This window comes from Oncorhynchus mykiss, chromosome 19 (genome assembly GCF_057628025.1).
Source record: "Oncorhynchus mykiss isolate SJ-2025 chromosome 19, ASM5762802v1, whole genome shotgun sequence".
Classification (NCBI taxonomy): domain Eukaryota; kingdom Metazoa; phylum Chordata; class Actinopteri; order Salmoniformes; family Salmonidae; genus Oncorhynchus; species Oncorhynchus mykiss.
The window spans coordinates 37,694,626-37,714,059 of record NC_143040.1 but is presented as its reverse complement, the minus strand read 5'-3'; the positions used below and the strand labels follow the sequence as shown (position 1 = coordinate 37,714,059).

Below are 19,434 nucleotides of genomic sequence, written 5' to 3'. Positions count from 1 at the left end.
AAAATAAAAAGTGCACAAAAAAGGTTGCTACAATGATTCCCTGACTTGATCTTAGGGGCACGCTCAACTCCAAATCACATGAAGAAATGTTATTTCCCCTGGCATAATTTTCGTATTTTACGTCTCTCTATCTCTTTCTCTTTCTCTCTCTCTCAAGCGCACGCACGCACAGACACAGATACAGACACAAACACACACACACACACACACACACGCACACGCACACGCTGTCAAAGCCTCACCCTCTATTCCTTTCCACCGAACGTATTTCCTTCTCGGTATAAATAGGAAGGCGCGCACATCTGCACTTCACAACGAGGCGTGGTTTAGAACGGACAGGTGGGCTGCTGCTGTAATACTGCCGTGAACATTAGGATACTTATTTCACTCCCGGAGACCAACACTTTAACCTGCAAACATGCCCAAGTGCCCAAAATGCACGAAGGAAGTTTACTTCGGTAAGACATCTTTATTGTGTCGATCCAGATTATTATTCATTTGTTTTGCAATTAGTTTACTCAACATGCCCGCTTGCGTGTCACGTTTCCCATATGTGTCTTGCAGACAATTGGATATAGTTTTTCGTTTACTGTCTTTTCTGCTGCTTTCTAAAAGCTATTGAGAGATTGTAAGAGCGATGATGAACGCATCACTTGAGCAAATTCCTGTTATGAATTATGCATGCATCCACCCGAAAAATATTTTTGCTACAAATTTTTAATAACAAGTTAATAGCAATTCTAGTAAATGTAGTTGACTAGGCCTAAATGGTTAAGGACTGCAATGGCATTGCCCTTCCCGAAAGAGGAAGACAATCCTACTAAAATCCACTACACATAGTATTTTTCCCTCGGAATAAAAGTAAACTCTAGAGATGTCCCATGGTGACAACATTTTGCTATCAGACTAGGAGTGGTACTGCAGGTCCTGCCAAGTCAGTGGATCAGCAGACAGCACTTATTGCATTAGGGAAGAGAGGGAGAGAAGGGATAAGACAGGGATAAAAGACTACAACCGGCATTAGGACACCCTAATACATCTCTCAGACCTTTAATGGAATATAAGATCAGGTTTGCTTTTGTACTTTTTTAAGTTGGAAGAGGAAGAAAGAAATGTCCTCGCTTTCATCCGGTTGGCCTCTGTCTGGAGAGGTCCATGGAGGCAGCAGGACTGATTGGTTCATCTGGGGGGAAAGAAGGAAGAAAAAGGACATGGCCATTTGATGTATGTCTTGATCCATTTAGCACATGTCCTTCATCTCCAGTAGTTGAACTCTTAGACTTAGTCATCTCTGGAGACACACAAAGCCATGAGACACAGTGCAAAGCCACAAAGCCGCTCTCTCGCTCGGGCTCTCTTTCGCTCTCTCTCTCTCTCTTTCTTACTCTCGCTCTCTCTCTCTCTTTCTTCTCGTATCTTCTCTCTATTTCTCTCTTCTCTCCTCTCTATACTCTCTCTCTCTCTCTCCCTCTCTCTCTCGCTCTCTTTCTCTCTACAGTAAGGTTGCCCTGTCAGTCAGATGAATTGACGCTGCTGGCTGGGGAGCCACACTTTCCTTTTTTCCTGCAGATTAACTTTCCCCCTCGGCCAAAACAAGCAAACCGATTTGTTTCAATCGTTTGTTCATGTATTGCTGAAAAAGCCCCAGTGAAAAAACAGCTTTGTGTCTCTTTCCAGCCATGAATTAAAATGTCTCAGGGCAAAAGGGCATTGAAGCTAAGCTATGTTTTCTTAAACCTCGAGTGAGTGCTATCAGTTTTCTCTTTCATAAATACGTCTTTGAAATAGTTGTTTCAAAAAGTTCTCTCTGTCATATCAGTTGTATAGCTGTGCTCAATGTAGAAGCTACAGTATACTGTCATGCTTGGGAATGCTTGTGCAGCGACTCTCCATCATCAAGGCGGAACCATTCACGATCTGTTCCACTGTAGCCCTGTTTTACTACCCGACCAGGCCTATTTCCTATTCACTGCCTCTCTCTACCCACCCGATCTCAACTCTCCAGAGCCCCCACCTCTCCTCTACCCCATCCCTCTCTCCCAGTGGTAGCTGAGCTCTCAGATGGAAGCAATCATGCTACTGCTGCCAGAGTCAGGGACTGATGGAGGGAAAGTACATCTGCTTCCAGAGAAAGGAGGAGGGAGGAGGGAGGGAGGGAGAGCGGAAAACAATCAAACCTATCCACCATCCCTGGAACGAGAGACAGAGACAAAGGGAGAGAGACAGAGAGACAGAGAGAGAGAGAGAAAGATGGAGAGAGAGAGGAGAGAGAGAGTGAAGCATGAAACACATGAGAATATCATTGCCAATAGACTGCCTATAGGTACTTATCACAGTGGGAGGCCATTCCTTCTCTTGCTAGAACAAATGCAGTATCTGCTGCGTGCCAACCTGGTAGCGACGAACCTACGAAATGCTTGTCAGTGGCCAATGACTTTGAGCCAATCAGAGAACCAATCAGAGAGCACGAACCCCCACGTGGGGCAGCCAACAGAACATTTTTAAAAATAGGGCATTTTCTCCATACTCACACTTCATATGCAATGTGGGCTATGGGATGATAGCTAGCTAAGTGCACAGACGCAATGCACACAACACTAGATACTTCCTCCAAGCTAGCTTACCACTGTAGCTTGTATTGACATTATAATTAAAATAGCTAGTTTCCATGAAACAGCTGCCTGTGTTAGCTGCCAAGTTAGTGCGGTGTACTTAGCTAGCTAGCTATGTTGTGCTAGCTAAAAATATGCAAACGTGCGCTAGTTAGCAAAACACGTGGCTATGGGCTGGCACTGGCAGTATGGGATTATGGAGAGTGAATTTATTTGTTTCTTGATCATCTTGCTAGGTTCTTATCTAGATGTGGCCATCTGGCTAGGATCAAAGAAGGGCTTTCTACAAAATAGCAACATTAGCGCAGATAGCTTGGAAACTAGACCATAAGCAATATGCACAGACATGCATTGCCAAACAACGCTACTGCCACTTTCTGGTTTGGAGTATTTTAACAAGGCTGAGTGGCCGACGGCTTCCAAGGTCTTTGCTGTGTGAACACAAACTAAACTGACTGCCAACACTCTGTTCAGAAGTTCTAACTCGTACTGTCGTCGGGAAAACGTTTGACAATCCTACCGGTGTGTCTGAGCTTTAAGAGCTAAAGAGGGGCTCCGGCCGTCACAGTCTGCAGAGAATTACCCAGGAACCAAAACGGATGTCATCCTAACGGAACCAATCCAGTGCCAGTGTTCAGTTTCGGGTGGAACAGTGCTTCTCAAAGGACTGCATTGTCTCAGTCAGGACATAGAATAACGAATGATTAGATACGCATGGGGAATGTACGATTTGTTTACATCATCAGCACCTCTGAAGCGTTTCCTTCACAGTCTTTATAAGTGATAGCCTGCTGTAGGTGTAGGTTTAATGTAGGTGCACCCTGAATTCGCTTCAGCCATAGAACGTGTGGAAGTAATAATGAAAAATGAGAGGCGATGTACCAGGAAGAGGGAAAACAGAAGTGCTTCGCTTCCTGACACGTGTCCCAACCGGGTGTCATATTAGTTCATCTTTTACAGGATGATAAACAGGGCTGCGGGAACTTTTCCGTCCATCATTCTTTGGAGGGTTGGATGTGGTGAATGATGTGTCGAATGCTTCCTCATCTGGGCGTGTGTGTGTGTGTGTGTGTGTGTGTGTGTGTGTGTGTGTTGGATGAAGTCCATTCATATTATTGCTCCACAGTGATGAGCAAATTGATGCAGACAGCAGATCAACTCATCTGTCTCTCTCCCACACACACACACACACCCCAGTCAGTCCCACCCCAGTGACAATTACACCAGCATGCACTTTATTCACACACCCACAGACAGACGGACGGACAACAGCTCTCTGATGCCTTAGGAATGACCTGACTAGTCATAGCCAGTGGTCAGAACAGAAGTGAAGGAATGTTGCTCGTTTCATCAGAATAGACCTTGTTCATGTGTCGGCCACTGTGGGAGTAAGGTCTGTTAAACCCAACAGCTTTCCTTATGTTACCCTCTGACACTGTAACTCAACCTAAGACCCAGCAGCACTATTATAGTCTGGCCCAGCGTAGTGAAGCGGGACGTCCCTTCTCGGTTTCCTGATCCCCATGCCTTGTTATTGGAAGTAAAGTACAGTAATTAGTGTTGGCCCAGAGTGTTCCACCCATCCTCTACAGAGCCAGCTGGAATGCTGTAAGACTCCCTGACTGACTGCACTGACTGACTGACTCTTCTGACTGACTGACTGATTCTAGTTGACTGGGTTAGGTTAGTTCTCTGTCTTCCTGGTTTCAGTGTGGTGTAATCAGGTCCTATTATTATGTTTCTTCCTCCATAATTCTTCCTCCGTAATACCCAATGATTCGTAGGCCTACTGTGCATGAACTCAGTAATACACTGTAGTCAAATGCAATTCTGCAAATACGTAGAGACCTTCAGAATAACTTACAGTCATTCCAAAGGTGAAGCAAGAGCTCCCATGATGGATCTGCCATTCATTGCTGAAACATTTGCTTTAAATCTTTTCTTGAGTAAGACTTTAGCACGACCCTCAGGTCCATTCGTATCCACAGATGGTACTCATAAAGTTATTCTCCGGCGTGTTGTCTTTTTCTCAGGTTTATTTATGACAAAACTTCACGAGCGCGGTTTTGTACCCTGTGCACCTCCTGTCCGTAATGCTTGGGAGTTGGCCTCTTGTTTGGCATGGAGCGTGTGTGTGTGTGTGCGCGTGCGTATGTGCGCTCATGCATGTATGTGTGTGCGTACGTGCGTTTGGTGTGTGTGTGTGTTCAGTATCATGAACTGAGCAGCGTTTGGCTCCCATCAGACACAGTAAATTATTATTTGGCTCTCTCTCACGTTGCATCATGGGATAGGTCTCAGCAGACACAGCCCTCCAAGCTTGAACACCTCTTCTCATAAAACTCCTGAAACACATGACTATGGCTTCCCTCCCTGTTTAATGACCATCGCCAGCCATGATGGCTGTTTGTTGCAAATCGTTCCTCACAGTTCAGCCCGGATATAAAGACTCTCTTTATCAGGTTTTTATGATGCCAAAAGGAGGGGAAAGAGGGAAGGGAGTGCAAATTCCATTGGGAGTCTCCCCTCTCTCTCTCTGTCTCTGTCTCTCTCTCTCTCTCTCTCTCTCTCTCTCTCTCAGAGGCTCAGCCAACCACCACACCCTCCTAATGTTCTTGTGAGTAACGCGTTATCTGTGTGTGTGGGTAGGGAAATTAACACTGTGCTGGTCCTAGGCAAGACCTGTAGCGTTTGACCATGGAGCTCACAGTTCCTCTGCAATGCAGCCCCAGTATGGCCCTGCAAGTCACATACAGTATCCATACCCTCTGCAGACCCCAATGCCCCTCTCTGTGTGTAACGGTGGCACTCTGTGCGATGTGGGAGGATGCATGTCGTTGTGAGTGGGCCGTGCCCATTAGCTAAACGTGTCTGTTTATCTCTTTGTCTCACAGCGGAGAGAGTGACATCACTGGGGAAGGACTGGCACAGGCCCTGTCTGAAGTGTGAGAAGTGCAGCAAAACGCTGTCGGCCGGATCACACGCAGAGGTCAGACGACACACACACACACACATGCCTCTCACACTGGATTATTAGCTGACAAATATTTCAATGAAAATAATGATATTGGGAATAAAAAATATATGTATGTTTGTTTGCTTTATCACAGATCATATTTCTCATAAAGTACCATTAAAGAGATTCCCCGGTACTTTTCTATCTTTTTGGCCAGTAGTTCTGAAAGTTGCACTCACGAGCCAAAAGTGGTCTCTGAAAAATGGGTACTATGTCACATATGTGGCGATATCTGCACCACGCCATTGCCCTCGCTCTCGTTCTACTGTGTGTGTGTCTTGCTAACTGTCACTCAAATTGCGAGGGGCTAAAGCTCATTGGCTAGAACTCAAATTGCTAGGGGTCTGGCCCACATGGGGGAAAATGGAGGAAAAACAGTCGCTTTCACACTAGGAATTTGATTATGCCTGTAATGAACGACACATTGACACATTCAGCCTAAAACGGGAGGTTTTAAAAGTATTAGTAGTCATTCCGGAGCATGTCTTTAAGCCCACATTCTGGTCCATAAATCTTTCATAAGAATTTTTGACCTATCACACAGATTGTGTAGAAAGTCTGGATACAATCAAAAATACGTTATTTTTAATCAGCCTGGTACTAATACAACTTGTACCCTCTCTCTCTCTCTCTCTCTCTCTCTCTCTCTCTCTCGCTGTAGCACGATGGCAAGCCTTATTGTAACAACCCCTGCTACTCTGCACTATTCGGGCCTAAAGGTGAGTTCTTCTTCATTCCTGGCTGTAATGGCCCTTGGTGCAAGGTGCCTTAACAATCTATCTCAGTAAAGATATCATAATTATATTACCATAACCCATATTACCTAGGGTGTTTCTATGTTGTGGGCTCAGAATACATGGAACAAGATAACAATTGATAAGTGGAGCTCAGTGACATTGGAGCCACGGCGTACGTACATCGCCCGATATACAGGCGCTTATATCCTGTATGGAAAGTCCAGGATCATTGTCCTCCTTACATGAACCTGTGACTGAATGAGCTCATTGTAACCTTTACAATACCCACCTCGGTGAGGTTCAGGCTTCCACAAATAACATTGTGGTCATCATGCTAACATCTTATCTATTTATCTCATTGGATATGGGTAACCTACCAACTATCTGCTCAAACACGCTCGTTCGCTTTAAAAAAGTACGCTAGCTCCTCGACACATAATGAGATAAATAGTTGGAATTGTCCGTCGGAATAGGAACAGCAGCAGTCAGAGCCGAGGTCATATCGCCTGGTCTTGTCGGTTCCACGTGGTGGCTCTAGAAGGGCTGCTGTGGAATGGGGTCAGAGACCACTGGAGTTTCCATTGTTGTGGTTCTGCTGCTCCCATTTCCTCCTGAAACTTAATCGCAAAATGTTTGGCCGACATACAGTATACAGTCTCCTGAGCCAATACACACACACTCTCTCTCTCTGTCTCTCTCTCTCTCTGTCTCTCTCTCTCTCTGTCTCTCTCTCTCTCTCTCTCTCTCTGTGTCTCTCTCTCTGTCGCTGTCTGTCTCTCTCTGTCTCTGTCTCTCTCTCTCTCTCTCTCTGTCTCTCTCTGTCTCTCTCTGTCTCTCTCTCTGTCTCTCTCTGTCTCTGTCTCTGTCTCTCTCTGTCTCTCTCTCTCTGTCTCTGTCTCTCTCTGTCTCTCTCTGTCTCTCTCTCTCTCTCTCTCTGTCTCTGTCTCTCTTTGTCTCTCTCTGTCTCTCTCTGTCTCTCTCTGTCTCTCTCTGTCTCTCTCTGTCTCTCTCTCTGTCTCTCTCTGTCTCTCTCTCTCTCTCTCTCTCTCTGTCTCTGTCTCTGTCTCTCTCTCTCTCTCTCTGTCTCTGTCTCTGTCTCTCTCTCTCTCTCTCTCTCAAACAGGTTTTGGACGTGGAGGAGCTGAAAGCCACACATTCACAAAGTAGAGCCACTCAGGTACAGGCCAGTGTACTCATTCCAAAGATAGACCCACCCCAATGATATCACTCCCATTCAAATAGACCTTTAATATAGAAACAAAACAAATACATGCAGACAATACATTCACCTTCACCGCCAACCTTAGCCTTACAAATGCTACAAACATTAGAGATTGTTGTTTTATTGAACAAAATACAAAACATAACATTGTCTCCTTTCTTTGCAGGTTCTCCAACCACACCAAGAAGAAGGCAACTCTGCATTCTACAACGTCCTCCATACCATACTAAACCAAAACAAACAACCAAAGAAGTTCCTTTTCGGGAACCACCATTTTGTGTTATTTTCTGTCTTTGTGTTGTCTAGAGGAATCAGCCTTAATGCACAGCAGAGACGCTCTCTATTCCCACTAGTGGATCGGAGGGGTATACGAGAACCTCTCTGTTCCTTTACTTGTTCTTAAATTCTGATTAAACACTCTTTTTCAAAATGTTTTACTCTCTCCTAATTCATTCATTTCTCGTGGTCTTGTACTTGACAAGGGTTGCGTTCCCCCCCGCTCCGACGTGGCATGCGTCAACCAACGGTTTGTGTGCCACATCATAGACGGTGTCGTCGACTGACAGATTGCTATAACATATGCTGTGGTTAGGTGATACGTAAAATACCTATCCAGGCATTGTATGATTTGGCAGGCATCAGCGACACCTGGGCAGAGGAACACGCCCAAGGTTTCAGTATACTTATAGTATATAACATTTCTCCTGTCTCAATTAGGCGCTCACCCATTATGACACTTGGTAGTTACATACAGAGCAATGGACATGTCCACCGTTGTGACAAAGTGCTGGGTTCGTTGTCGGAGTCAGGCGCAGGACACAGGTTTGAGGAAAAACACAAAAGTCTTTACTCAAAATATTAATAAAAAATAAAAAAAACGGAATATCTCCAACAAGGAAACATCACGTAAAAGAGAACCCTCCAACACACACGGTAACACAAAACAATCACGGACCAAACAGAAAGGTAGACGAGAGGTTAAATAAGGAACATAGTAAGGGAATAGAAATCAGGTGTGCGTAATCAAGACAAATCAAAAAGGAAACATGGATCGGCGAGGACTAAGAAAGCCGGTGACGTCCGACCGCCGGACGCCGCCCAAACAAGGAGAGGAGCTGACCTCCGCCGAAGTCGTGACAACCATGTTCCAAGTATGAAAGAGGAAAAAAGGAAAATAGCAGAACACATCACATCGGCATCAGGCCAACCATAGATAATTGTCCCTTATATTGTCAGTGTCCACATGCCTTGGCAGTTGGCACTGAACACTAACTCAGTCAGTAATCAAATTGGACTAGGTTGTGGACACAGGATTATGGACGAGAGCAGGAATAGAAATCGTTCAACATTGCAGTAAATGTATGGGCACTCTACTTTGATTCACACCCTTTGCCATGTCACAACGCGGCGATTGTTAACATTTAGCTAATGACAGTAAAAGAGAGGAACATAATTAGTTTATGACATGAAGTGTTACTAATAGATAAAAGTCCCTGTCTACACCCGTGGGCCAGGCAATTATCGTTGACATTAAGTGATAGGAATGTGATATAAACATTATGACCTTATCCTTGGGAAAAGAACACCCCTATCCACTTCCATGATACAAACATTCTGACATTATCCTTCTGAATAAGTCCCTATCCACTTCCATTGGCCAGGCCCATCCACTCATAGAGACATGATTCATGGGACGCAGCCCTCTGCTCTTTCTCACACCCACCCTGTCCACTAAACAGCTGGACCAAAGTACTGAAGGGAGGATGGAGGGAGAGAGGGAGGATGAGAGGTCTGGCTGGACCAGAGTCTTAAAGGGAGCGGAAGGGTGGGTCTGGGATTTATCCCAATCTGTCCCATGGCCAGAAGGGAAAGCCAGATACTTCCTCGTGGCCTTTGTAGCCTCTGCTGCCACACCCTGTTCCGAGGAAACACCCTCAACTCCACGGTTACGGCCAGCCGCCCGTTCGCCCTCCATCACCCAGCAGCTGGCTGGCAGCCGCCTCACTAACCTCCCTCCCTCCCATCCGCTGTCACAGGACCGACTGACCCACCGCTGTTACCACAGTAACAGACACAAACAAGACCCAACAGACACCCGACAACCGGCCGGCGCGGAACTCTCTCTGTCTCTGCCTCTCTCTCTCTCTCTCTCTCTCTCTCTCTCTCTCTCTCTCCTCTCCCCCTCTCTCTCTCTCCTCTCTCTCTCTCTCTCTCTCTCTCTCTCTCTCTCTCTCTCTCTCTCTCTCCTCTCCCCCTCTCTCTCTCTCTCTCCTCCCCCCCCTCTCTCTCTCTCCTCTCCCTCTCTCCCTTGCTCTCACCCTCTCCTCTTGAACAAAGACCTTCAGTGTCACTCTCCACTAAGCCATACCACAGACAGCTAGGCATGCCCAACTGGTCACAGAGAGGAAGGGGGAGGAGCGAAAAGGAGGGGTGGGGGAGGAGGGGTGATCAGTAACAACATCTGTGAAATGGTGCATGTCTCTCCCATCCCTTCTCTTATCCCTAATCTTCCCCTAACTGGTAACCACAATGAAAATAGAAGCTGAATATACAAATTCCATGCACATGCTCACTCAGATAAAATATACAAATTTACTTCAGTTGTGGTTGGAATATTTTAACATACTTCTCTCCGTGCCAACCACGTCAAAACAACTCGTAAAGTTCCACAGAATGACAAAAGACCAAATTGTTTTTTCCAAATAATTTTGGACGAATGGGGGAGAACAGGGTCTGTACTTTTCGAAGCAGAATGTTGCATTCTCGCTCTGTCTCTGTCTCTGTCTCTCTTTTGCTTTTGCTCTCTCTCTCTCTCTCTCTCTCTCTCTCTCTCTCTCTCTCTCTCTCTCTCTCTCTCTCTCTCTCTCTCTCTCTCTCTCTCTCTCTCTCTCTCTCTCTCTCTCTCTTCATGGCAATAAGCTTTCAACGCAGGGAGGACAGACTGCTAACTGCCACCACGGTAGTCATGTAACCCTTCTCGTTTTTTTATACTTTGGAAGTGAAACCTCCAGTGTGCTTGTGCTCTAAAGTCAGAAACGGTGTCCCAAATGGCACCCTATACCCTACTTAGTGCACTACTTTTGACGAGAGCCCTATGGGCCCAAGTCAAACAAATAGTGCACTATAAAGAGAGGGTGCCGTTTTTGTAGTCTGGAGTCAGATTAGTTCCTGTGGTGAGTCTGGTCTGTGCACAGTGACTCAGGATGCAAGTCAGAGTAATAACAAGAAACTGCTGTCTCAACGTGAATCCGTAGTCGTCTAATAGCAAAGGTGTGATACATGATGGAAAGATAGTAAGAAAAACCTTCAATGGGGAAAGCTAGAATAATGTAGTGTCTTGACACTTACCCTACTCATAGTCAAATCTTACCCAAGAGGTCAGGACTACTGCTACTTCTCTGTTCTACCTGATAATTCATTGTACCCACCTGGTTTCCCAGGTCCAAATCAGTCCCTGATTAGAGGTGACGAATGGAAAAAGCAGTGGAACTGGCTTCAAAGGCCCAGATTTGAGTTCGAGGGCTGTAGCCCCTACTTATGTTGGATAATATGAAGAAATGCGTAGTGCATTGGAGTGGAGATCTCATATGAGGCGTTCCTATTGTCTGCAGAATGAGGTATGGGACAACTCACATCTGTTTGGGTCAATTGATAAGAAGCCTACTGCTTTAGGACTCCCAAGCTATGGCATTGTACTAGTGAGAGGGCATCAGGCTCAGAACTGTTCAATAAGAAAGAAAGAGCAACTCTACAACTCAGCAAGATTACAAGCGCAGGCAGGCGGAGACTCAGAGGCTTCAACTTCACTGTTTTATGGCAGGATATTTCTCCAGTTTCCATCAGTAAAACACAATACTAATGGAAAGGACGAATTCTTTAAGACGTTATCAGACGCACTCAGAGTCACTGAGTCATGGGATTAATTTAAAAGAAGTGGGCCCGGCCAATTCTAAAAGCTCTGTAACACACACACGCAGGCATGCACGCCTGACGGACGCACGTACCCACGCAAATACCCCGTTGCCCAGCACGTTTCAACTCAACATCGGTGTGTAGGCGTCTCTCTATAAGATTGTTTTTTATTTCAAAGTGCCCTTTTTTTTATTGTTTGAGTTGTTTTAACATGGTTCATGTGTTGCTCAGAGTTTCCAGGCTCTCTAGCGCATCTGGTAACTGAAGTGCTACTGTGATCTCGCGGTATAAAGTAGATGCAAAGCAACCATAGGCTTTTTCACTTTCTTAAGCCAATTCCCGAAGTGGAGAAATGAAGACTCATTACAGTACTGACTCCATTTTTATTTCTACTTTTTCCACTTCACAGACAGACATATTTGCACTTTGGGCACCATAATTGAGTCATTATGTATAATTTTGTCCGTTTGTCCAAGGATTGGCTGGGAGAACAGAAATATATACTGAATGATAATTTTCCCTCTGTACAGTATGAAATTGCAGTGACAGCTTATGGAACAGATACATTGAACGATTGCAATACCAGGTGTTAGCAGCTACCATGTTCACTTGGACTTAAAACTGCAATAATGGTCTGTAGGAGGAATAATAATTCTCTCTCTCCAGCTGGACTAAACTGCACATGAACGCTCTTGCGTGAGAGTTGCTAAGTCCCATGTTTCTCACTCCGAGAACAAAAACACTGACTACACCACCTCCGGAACCCGTTCGGAACACGCTACACAATAAAGAATTGAGTGTGTAACTCCAGAACGTGCCAAATATGGACTCTTGTCTTGAGGAATGGCAACTCAGGGAGTGCTTTTTGTAAACCATGAAGCATGAACCAGTCCCCTCTTTAACGTATCAATTGTGTAAAGAGGCTGACTGTCTACAACAGAGGTCCATAATCATTTACTGTGCATCCTACAGGCCCGTGTTGGAAGGATGTGTGTGTGTGTGTGTGTGTGTGTGTGTGTGTGTGTGTGTGTGTGTGTGTGTGTGTGTGTGTGTGTGTGTGTGTGTGTGTGTGTGTGTGTGTGTGTGTGTGTGTGTGTGTGTGTGTGCTCTAGCAATTCAGGGATGAATGAGCAATGGCAGTTACAGTCAAATCTGGATCTGGTTTCAACAATTGAATATGCATGGATGCATTCCCACCCCTCTCATCCCTCATTTCCCTCCATCCTCCCATCCCTCTCTCTTGCTTCCTTCCTATCCCTCCATCCAGTGACAGGGCAGACCTTGGGATGATTATGGCTGCTGGATGCATCTGGAAGGTGTACAACACACTTCAGCAGATGTGTATAAATAGGGCCTGTTGCAATTTGCTCATAAGGATGAAGTATAGAGGGGAGGTCTCAGCTGCCATAAGCACTCTGCCAGGCAGCCAGCAGCACTCTTTAACTTCTCCACACTCTGAATCATTCATCAGATGGTCCAGGGAGAAAGGCTCTGGCCCCAGGTAGCAGCGGTATGATGAGCCTGGTTGGCTGTAAGACTTCCTGTCCTCACCAGACTAAAGCCTGGCTGACACAAGTGATACAAGTTACACTCCAGACTGGGGGTCAAATAGGATTTGTTTTATTCGAATGCTTTAGCTGCGGTTGATTTTGATTTTGCCTGACACAACAGACTCAACAGATGAATCCCAAGGGGTAAACCCTGTCCGCTTGCCACTCAGGCACGCTCAATCAAACACTCAAAATATTTGAAAGAGAACAAATACCCTTTGAACCCAGGCCTGCTTCATTCTTGCTCCTATCCTCCAGTGGGTTTTAATGAGGACCTCCGTATTAGTGAGCAATTAAACCTGGGACTAGCAAATGAACATAATCACAATTAAACACATTCACATCCCTCTCTACTGTGCAATGAATGGCATTATGTTGTAAAGTAGGAATGTAACTACTTGTTCTGGACCAGATGTCCAAACCTCACATACTGTACAGTTTAGACCATGTGGACAGACACCTGGACCTCCCCTGCTTTGAGTGGAGCTGGGGGGAGTCCACTGCCCTGAGGGGAGCTGGGGGAAGTCCACTGTCCTGGGGGGAGCTGGGGGGAGTCCACTGCCCTAAGGGGAGCTGGGGGGAGTCCACTGCCCTGGGGGGAGCTGGGGGGAGTCCACTGCCCTGAGGGAAGCTGGGGGGAGTCCACTGCCCTGAGGGAAGCTGGGGGGAGTCCACAGCCCTGGGGGGAGCTGGGGGGAGTCCACTGCCCTGAGGGGAGCTGGGGGGAGTCCACTGCCCTGGGGGGAGCTGGGGGGAGTCCACTGCCCTGAGGGAAGCTGGGGGGAGTCCACTGCCCTGAGGGAAGCTGGGGGGAGTCCACAGCCCTGAGGGAAGCTGGGGGGAGTCCACTGCCCCGAGGGGAGCTGGGGGGAGTCCACTGCCCTGGGGGGAGCTAGGGGGAGTCCACTGCCCTGAGGGGAGCTGGGGGGAGTCCACTGCCCTGAGGGGAGCTTGGTGGAGTCCCCTGCCTTCACACAAGGAGCTAGGTCTGGGCCTGGGTACATCTTGAGGGACTGCTACCTGAGGTACTGTGTGTGTGTGTGTGTGTGTGTGTGGGGGTGTGTGTTTTTAACTTAAAGGCATTATGACTGTAAATCATCAGAACCAGCCCACGCATACTAAAGAAGTCAGTAAACCTTACAAACAATAGCAGGCAGTAGCACGCAGTAAACATAATTACTGTTCATACCATCACACAGGAGGTTGGTTGCACCTTAATTGGGGAGGACAGGCTTGTGGTAATGGCTGGAGTGGAATATGCGGGATGGAATAAAATACATCAAACACGTGGTTTCCAGGTGTTCAATACCATTCCATTTGCTCCGTTCCGGCCACTATTATGAGCCGTCCTCCCCTCAGCAGCCTCCACTGCCCCACTACACATGCATAACATGCCCATAGCATCCAAGCCTTTGTTGACAGACAGAAGCTGATTCCTGGGGTAATGGAAGTAATGTTGTGTGTGTGTGTGTGTGTGTATTGTGACATTCACACAACAAACATCCCACACAACCAGAGCAGAATAAGGTCCAAATAAATCCCAATGGTATGTATTATGAAGAAGCAGGTTTGGCCTGATTGTTCATAGGTTTATGAAGAGTTGATCTCAGCTCATACTACAGGGTGGGGTTGGTCAAAGGTTATCATGAGTTACATGGTCTGTTCTGTTGTATTGACTGTGTGTGTATGTGTACCTTTTCTCCATACACGGTGTGGGCAGGGCACTAGCAACTATTAATAAGTAATCACTCTAACCCCTGATTGTTTTCCATTCATACCCAGTTGTGTGTTTATGTGTGAAGGTGTGCGCACGCACGCATGTCTCTGTGTGTTCCTTGAAATATTTGACTCTGCCCAGCCTAGCATGCAATAGTTCACTTTAAAACGAACGGCAGATGATCTCATGGCACAGCGTAGCGAACCACCGTGACATGTGTTTATTGTAAGGAGAGATCACCTTGGTAATATACGAGGACGTAACACACTTGCAGTTTGCAAAAAGGGACATGAAAAATTGTGGCCTGATGAGACAAAAATGTAACTCTTTGGCTTGAATGCAAAGCGCTATCACCAGGCACAGCTCATCACCCGTCTAACACCATCCCTACCGTGAAGCATGGGGGTGGCAGCAACATGTTATGGGGAGGCTTTTCAGTGGCAGGGACTGGGAGACTGGTAAGGATAGAGGGAACAATGGAGCCAAAATACAGGCAAATCCCTGAAGAGAACCTGCTTCAGAGGGCAAACGACCTTAGACTGGGGCGAAGATTTACATTCCAACAGGACAATGACCCCAACCACATAGCCAAAACAACGCTGGAATTGCTTCAGAACAAGATTGTGAAAGTCATTGATTGGCACCGCCAAAGCCTAGACTTGTATCCCATTGAAAATCTGTGAAAAGACAAAGATAGCCGTTCACCACTCCCCATCTAACTTAACAGCGCTTGAGAAAATCTGCAAGGAAGAATGGGAGAAAATCCCCAAATCCAGATGTGCAAAGCTGATACAGACATGCCCAAGATTAATCAAAACTGTTATCGCCGCCAAAGGTCCTTCTACAAAGTACTGACTCAGCGGTGTGAATACTTATGTAAATGACATTATGTATTTCATCTTCAATACATTTCTAAAAACATGTTTTCACTTTGTCGTTATGGGGTATTGTGTGGAGATGGAAGAAAAAAATACATATTTAATTCATTTTGAATTGAGGCTGTAACACAACAACTTGTGGCATAAATCAAGGGGTATGAATACATTCTGAAGGCACTGTAAATGTAAAGATGTACAGTATATTTATACGCTCTGGGATAACCCCCCCCCCCACACACACACACAAACCACAGGAGATCAGATCAACAGTATACATAGAAAGTTTAATTAAGGGATTAAAAAGACGGAAGCAGCAGGACTGAAGTGCAGCCATTTTATTTCTCTACAAACAGTGACTCCTGATGTGTTTTAATCAAGCCTTACTACACAAAACAGTTCATAACAGATCATTATAATCAAATCATTACAACAGTCCTATTTTATATATATATATATAATACTAAAGCACATTCTAACATAATGCTTTGTCTGCAGTGTTTCAGTTACTCTGTGTTCGTCCCAAAATGGCATCCTATTCCCTACATAGTGAAATCCTTTTGACGGGAGCCCTGTTCAAAATTAGTGCACTAAACAGGGAACAGGGTGCCATTTCAGATGCACCTGTGTTTCTATTGGCTACCTCCTACTAAGGTATAATACTTCAGTTAGCTCATAGAAATCTCAGGTAGAAATACATCAAGGGGTTCTTACTACAGTAACATTCTAACCATATCGAATTGTACAGCTTACCGATCGATGGTCATCACTCTATATCCTACAAGTTTATGTTGCCCCAGCTTCTTTTCCTTCCTTCATTCATTTGTCCCATAGCCATAGTACAATGCACTTTCCTTATGCAATTTTACTGGTATAGTCTTCTTATTCTTAACAAATGAATAAACACATCCTGTTTATTTCAAACCCAATTTAAAATGATTTCCATGTCTGGAACCCAATGCAGTACTGTGCATAAACAATCTACTGTACCATGTCAACCCAGTAACAGGATCCTCAAAATAGCCTGGTTCCAGATGTGTATGTGCTGTGTGGATACTATGGTATCCATTGACGTGCAATGACCATAGGCAAAACAGTACAAACAGATCATGAACCTGGCTACCCTTATTGACCCACAACCCTAAAATACCATCTTTTAAAATGATCCAGACTATTTCTGGAACTTAAACTTTTTTTTATATCATCCATTTGATCAGGAATGTAGTCTGCGGCCAAAACTGTATAAATCTAGGTCTTAACCCATAAATCTAGCAGGAGGGATTTAAAGTGGTGCTCCTGTCCTGAAACAGCACCACCTGCACCTGCCGCCAGACTACTCCCTCTCTCCCAGGTACACCTGCATGCCTGTCAGCATGTTACCATGACAACGCAACACCCCTAAAAACACCATGTATCACTACTCTGAGGAAATAGATTTGTTATGTTACAGACAGGGATCATATGACCTATTTCACCTGGTCTCCTCTCTAAACTCCCCCTCAAAGGCCGCGTTAAGGGTACTTAAAGTTAAATAAAAGGGAAGTAAAAAAATGTTTTATTGCAGTTCTTAAAGTAACATTGTATATGGGGTTATAATGTGCTTATATCCACGCTCGTAAATATACATAAACATGACATAAACTAATCATGAACTCATAAAAGGTGAAGAACTTATGTTTCAGTGGGGAGAGAGAATGTTAGCTCCATACAGTAATATGAAGAACCCACTCAGGGCTAAATTGTGTTCCATAAATTATTTTTTCTTTTTGAAGCGTAAATAAAATATAATTTAATAAAGTGTTTGGGAAGTGTCAAGCTACACTATATATACAAAAGTATGTGGACACGCCTTCAAATTAGTGGATGTGGCTATTTCAGCCACACCCATTGCTGAACGGTGTATACAATCGAGCACACAGCCATGCACTCTCCATAGACAAATATTGGAGACCTCAGTGACTTTCAACGTGGCACCGTCATAGGATGCCACCTTTCCTACAAGTCAAATCGTCACATTTCTGCCCTGCTAGAGCTGCCCCAGTCAACTGTAAGTGCTGTTATTGTAAAGTGGAAACGTTGAGGAGCAACAAGCGGTAGGTCACACAAGTTCACAGAACAGGACCGCCGAAAGCTGAAGTGTGTAAAAATAGTCTGTCCTCATTTTCAACACTCACTACTGAGTTCCAAACTGCCTCTGGAAGCAACGTCAGCACAATAACTGTTCATCAGGAGCTTCATGAAATGGGTTTCCATGGCAGAGCAGCTGCACACAAGCCTAAAATCACCATGTGCAATGCCAAGCATCAGCTGGAGTGGTGTAAAGCTCGCCGCCATTGGGCTCTGGAGCAGTGGAAACGCGTTTTCTGGAGTGATGAATCATGCTTCACCATCTTGCAGTCCCAACGGACGAATGCCAGGAGAAAGCTACCTGCCCCAATGTTTTTGATGATTCGGGCTAGGCCCCTTAGTTTCAGTGAAGGGAAATCTTAACGCTACAGCATACTATAACATTCATTGCATACAATTCTGTGCTTCCAACATTGAGGCAACAGTTTGGGGAAGGCCCTTGCCTGTTTCAGCATGACAATGCCCCCGTGCACAAAGCGAGGTCCGTACAGAAATGGTTTGTCGAGGTCGGTGTAAAAGAACTTGACTGGCCTGCACAGAGTCCTGACCCCATCAAACACCTTTGGGATGAATTGGAACACAGACTGCGAGCCAGGCCTAATCGCCCAACATCAGTGCCCGACCTCACTAATACTTTTGTGGCTGAATGGAAGCAAGTCCCTGCAGCAATGTTCCAACTTCTAGTGGAAAGCCTTCCCAGAAGAGTGGGGGCTGCTGTGGCAGCAAAGAAGGGACCAACTCCATATTAATGCCCATGATTTTGGAATCGACAAACAGGTGTCCACATACTTTTGGTCAGTGTATATGTATATATATTAGTGTATATTAGAGGACTGCAGTGCTAGGAGGTTGAGGTGGGCTGGGCCAGGTGGTGAAATATTTGGGGTCAGGGGTTAAATGGGAGGAGCTGGAAGAGAGGCCTTGGGTCTCTCAGGGCTGCTTATAGAAGGAGCTATAGGGGCTAAAGCCTAGTGTTAATAATACTGTGTTGGATTGAGGTATTAGTATTGGAGAGCTTAGGTTGAGGCTGGGGACAGGACAGACTGCAGTAGCTCAGGGCTGGGTCTCTGTGCTGACCTCCTTCTCATAGATGTAGCTGCCAACACCTCCAGTGTTCACTCCTGGAGACACAAGAACATCACAGACAAACAGGCATCAGTATCAAATGCTGAGAATGTGTTACAGTATAACAAATCACTTATTTTATTTTGGTTTTGTGTCACTTTTATGTAGGAAGTGCAATATAAGTAGTTTCTTTTAACAGCTATAACACCCAGCATAGGCTATTGTTAAAGTATAGCTAATTTTTATGGACAACAGTACCGCCTAGTGGTTGAGTAAAGACAAGCACCTACCTTTGGGTCCAAAGAGACAAGCATAGCATGGCTTGTGGCAGTATGGCTGGCCATTATGCTGTTATAACACAAAAGACACTGTATGAAAATGTGCAATCATACCATGTATTCATTCAGAACATCCTAATTATGACGCATTTATGCCATTCAGGTGCCGGCTTGAGCAAGGTGCTGTGTAGACTCCCTAATCTTGATAACATAATGAGCAGTTATTTAAGATCCAAGATGATTCGTAGTTCAGTGATTCTGTGTTGTGCCTTGCTCAGACGGACTCCCTTGAACATTGATTGTTTTTTTGCAGCTGGCCCCTT

General features: G+C 45.4%; 2 protein-coding genes across 2 annotated transcripts in view; one reads left to right on the top strand and one right to left on the bottom strand.

The window, feature by feature from the left end:
• The first annotated feature begins 311 nt into the window (after positions 1–311).
• crip1 (cysteine rich protein 1) lies at positions 312–8,017 on the top strand. The gene is made up of 5 exons (XM_036954597.2): positions 312–458; positions 5,507–5,601; positions 6,290–6,347; positions 7,489–7,542; positions 7,754–8,017. Exons 1-4 carry the CDS (start codon positions 419–421, stop codon positions 7,530–7,532), a joined length of 237 nt encoding a protein of 78 aa, XP_036810492.1. The 5' UTR covers positions 312–418; the 3' UTR covers positions 7,533–7,542; positions 7,754–8,017.
• A 7,947-nt stretch (positions 8,018–15,964) lies between these two features.
• crip2 (cysteine rich protein 2) overlaps positions 15,965–19,434 on the bottom strand; it is a 66,029-nt gene continuing 62,559 nt past the window's right edge. The window contains exons 7-8 of the mRNA XM_021573862.3: positions 19,124–19,181; positions 15,965–18,889 (exon numbers count right to left, since the gene is read on the bottom strand). Coding sequence (XP_021429537.1) covers positions 18,822–18,889; positions 19,124–19,181 — 126 coding nt within the window. The 3' untranslated portion in view covers positions 15,965–18,821. The remainder of the gene's footprint in view (positions 18,890–19,123; positions 19,182–19,434) is intronic.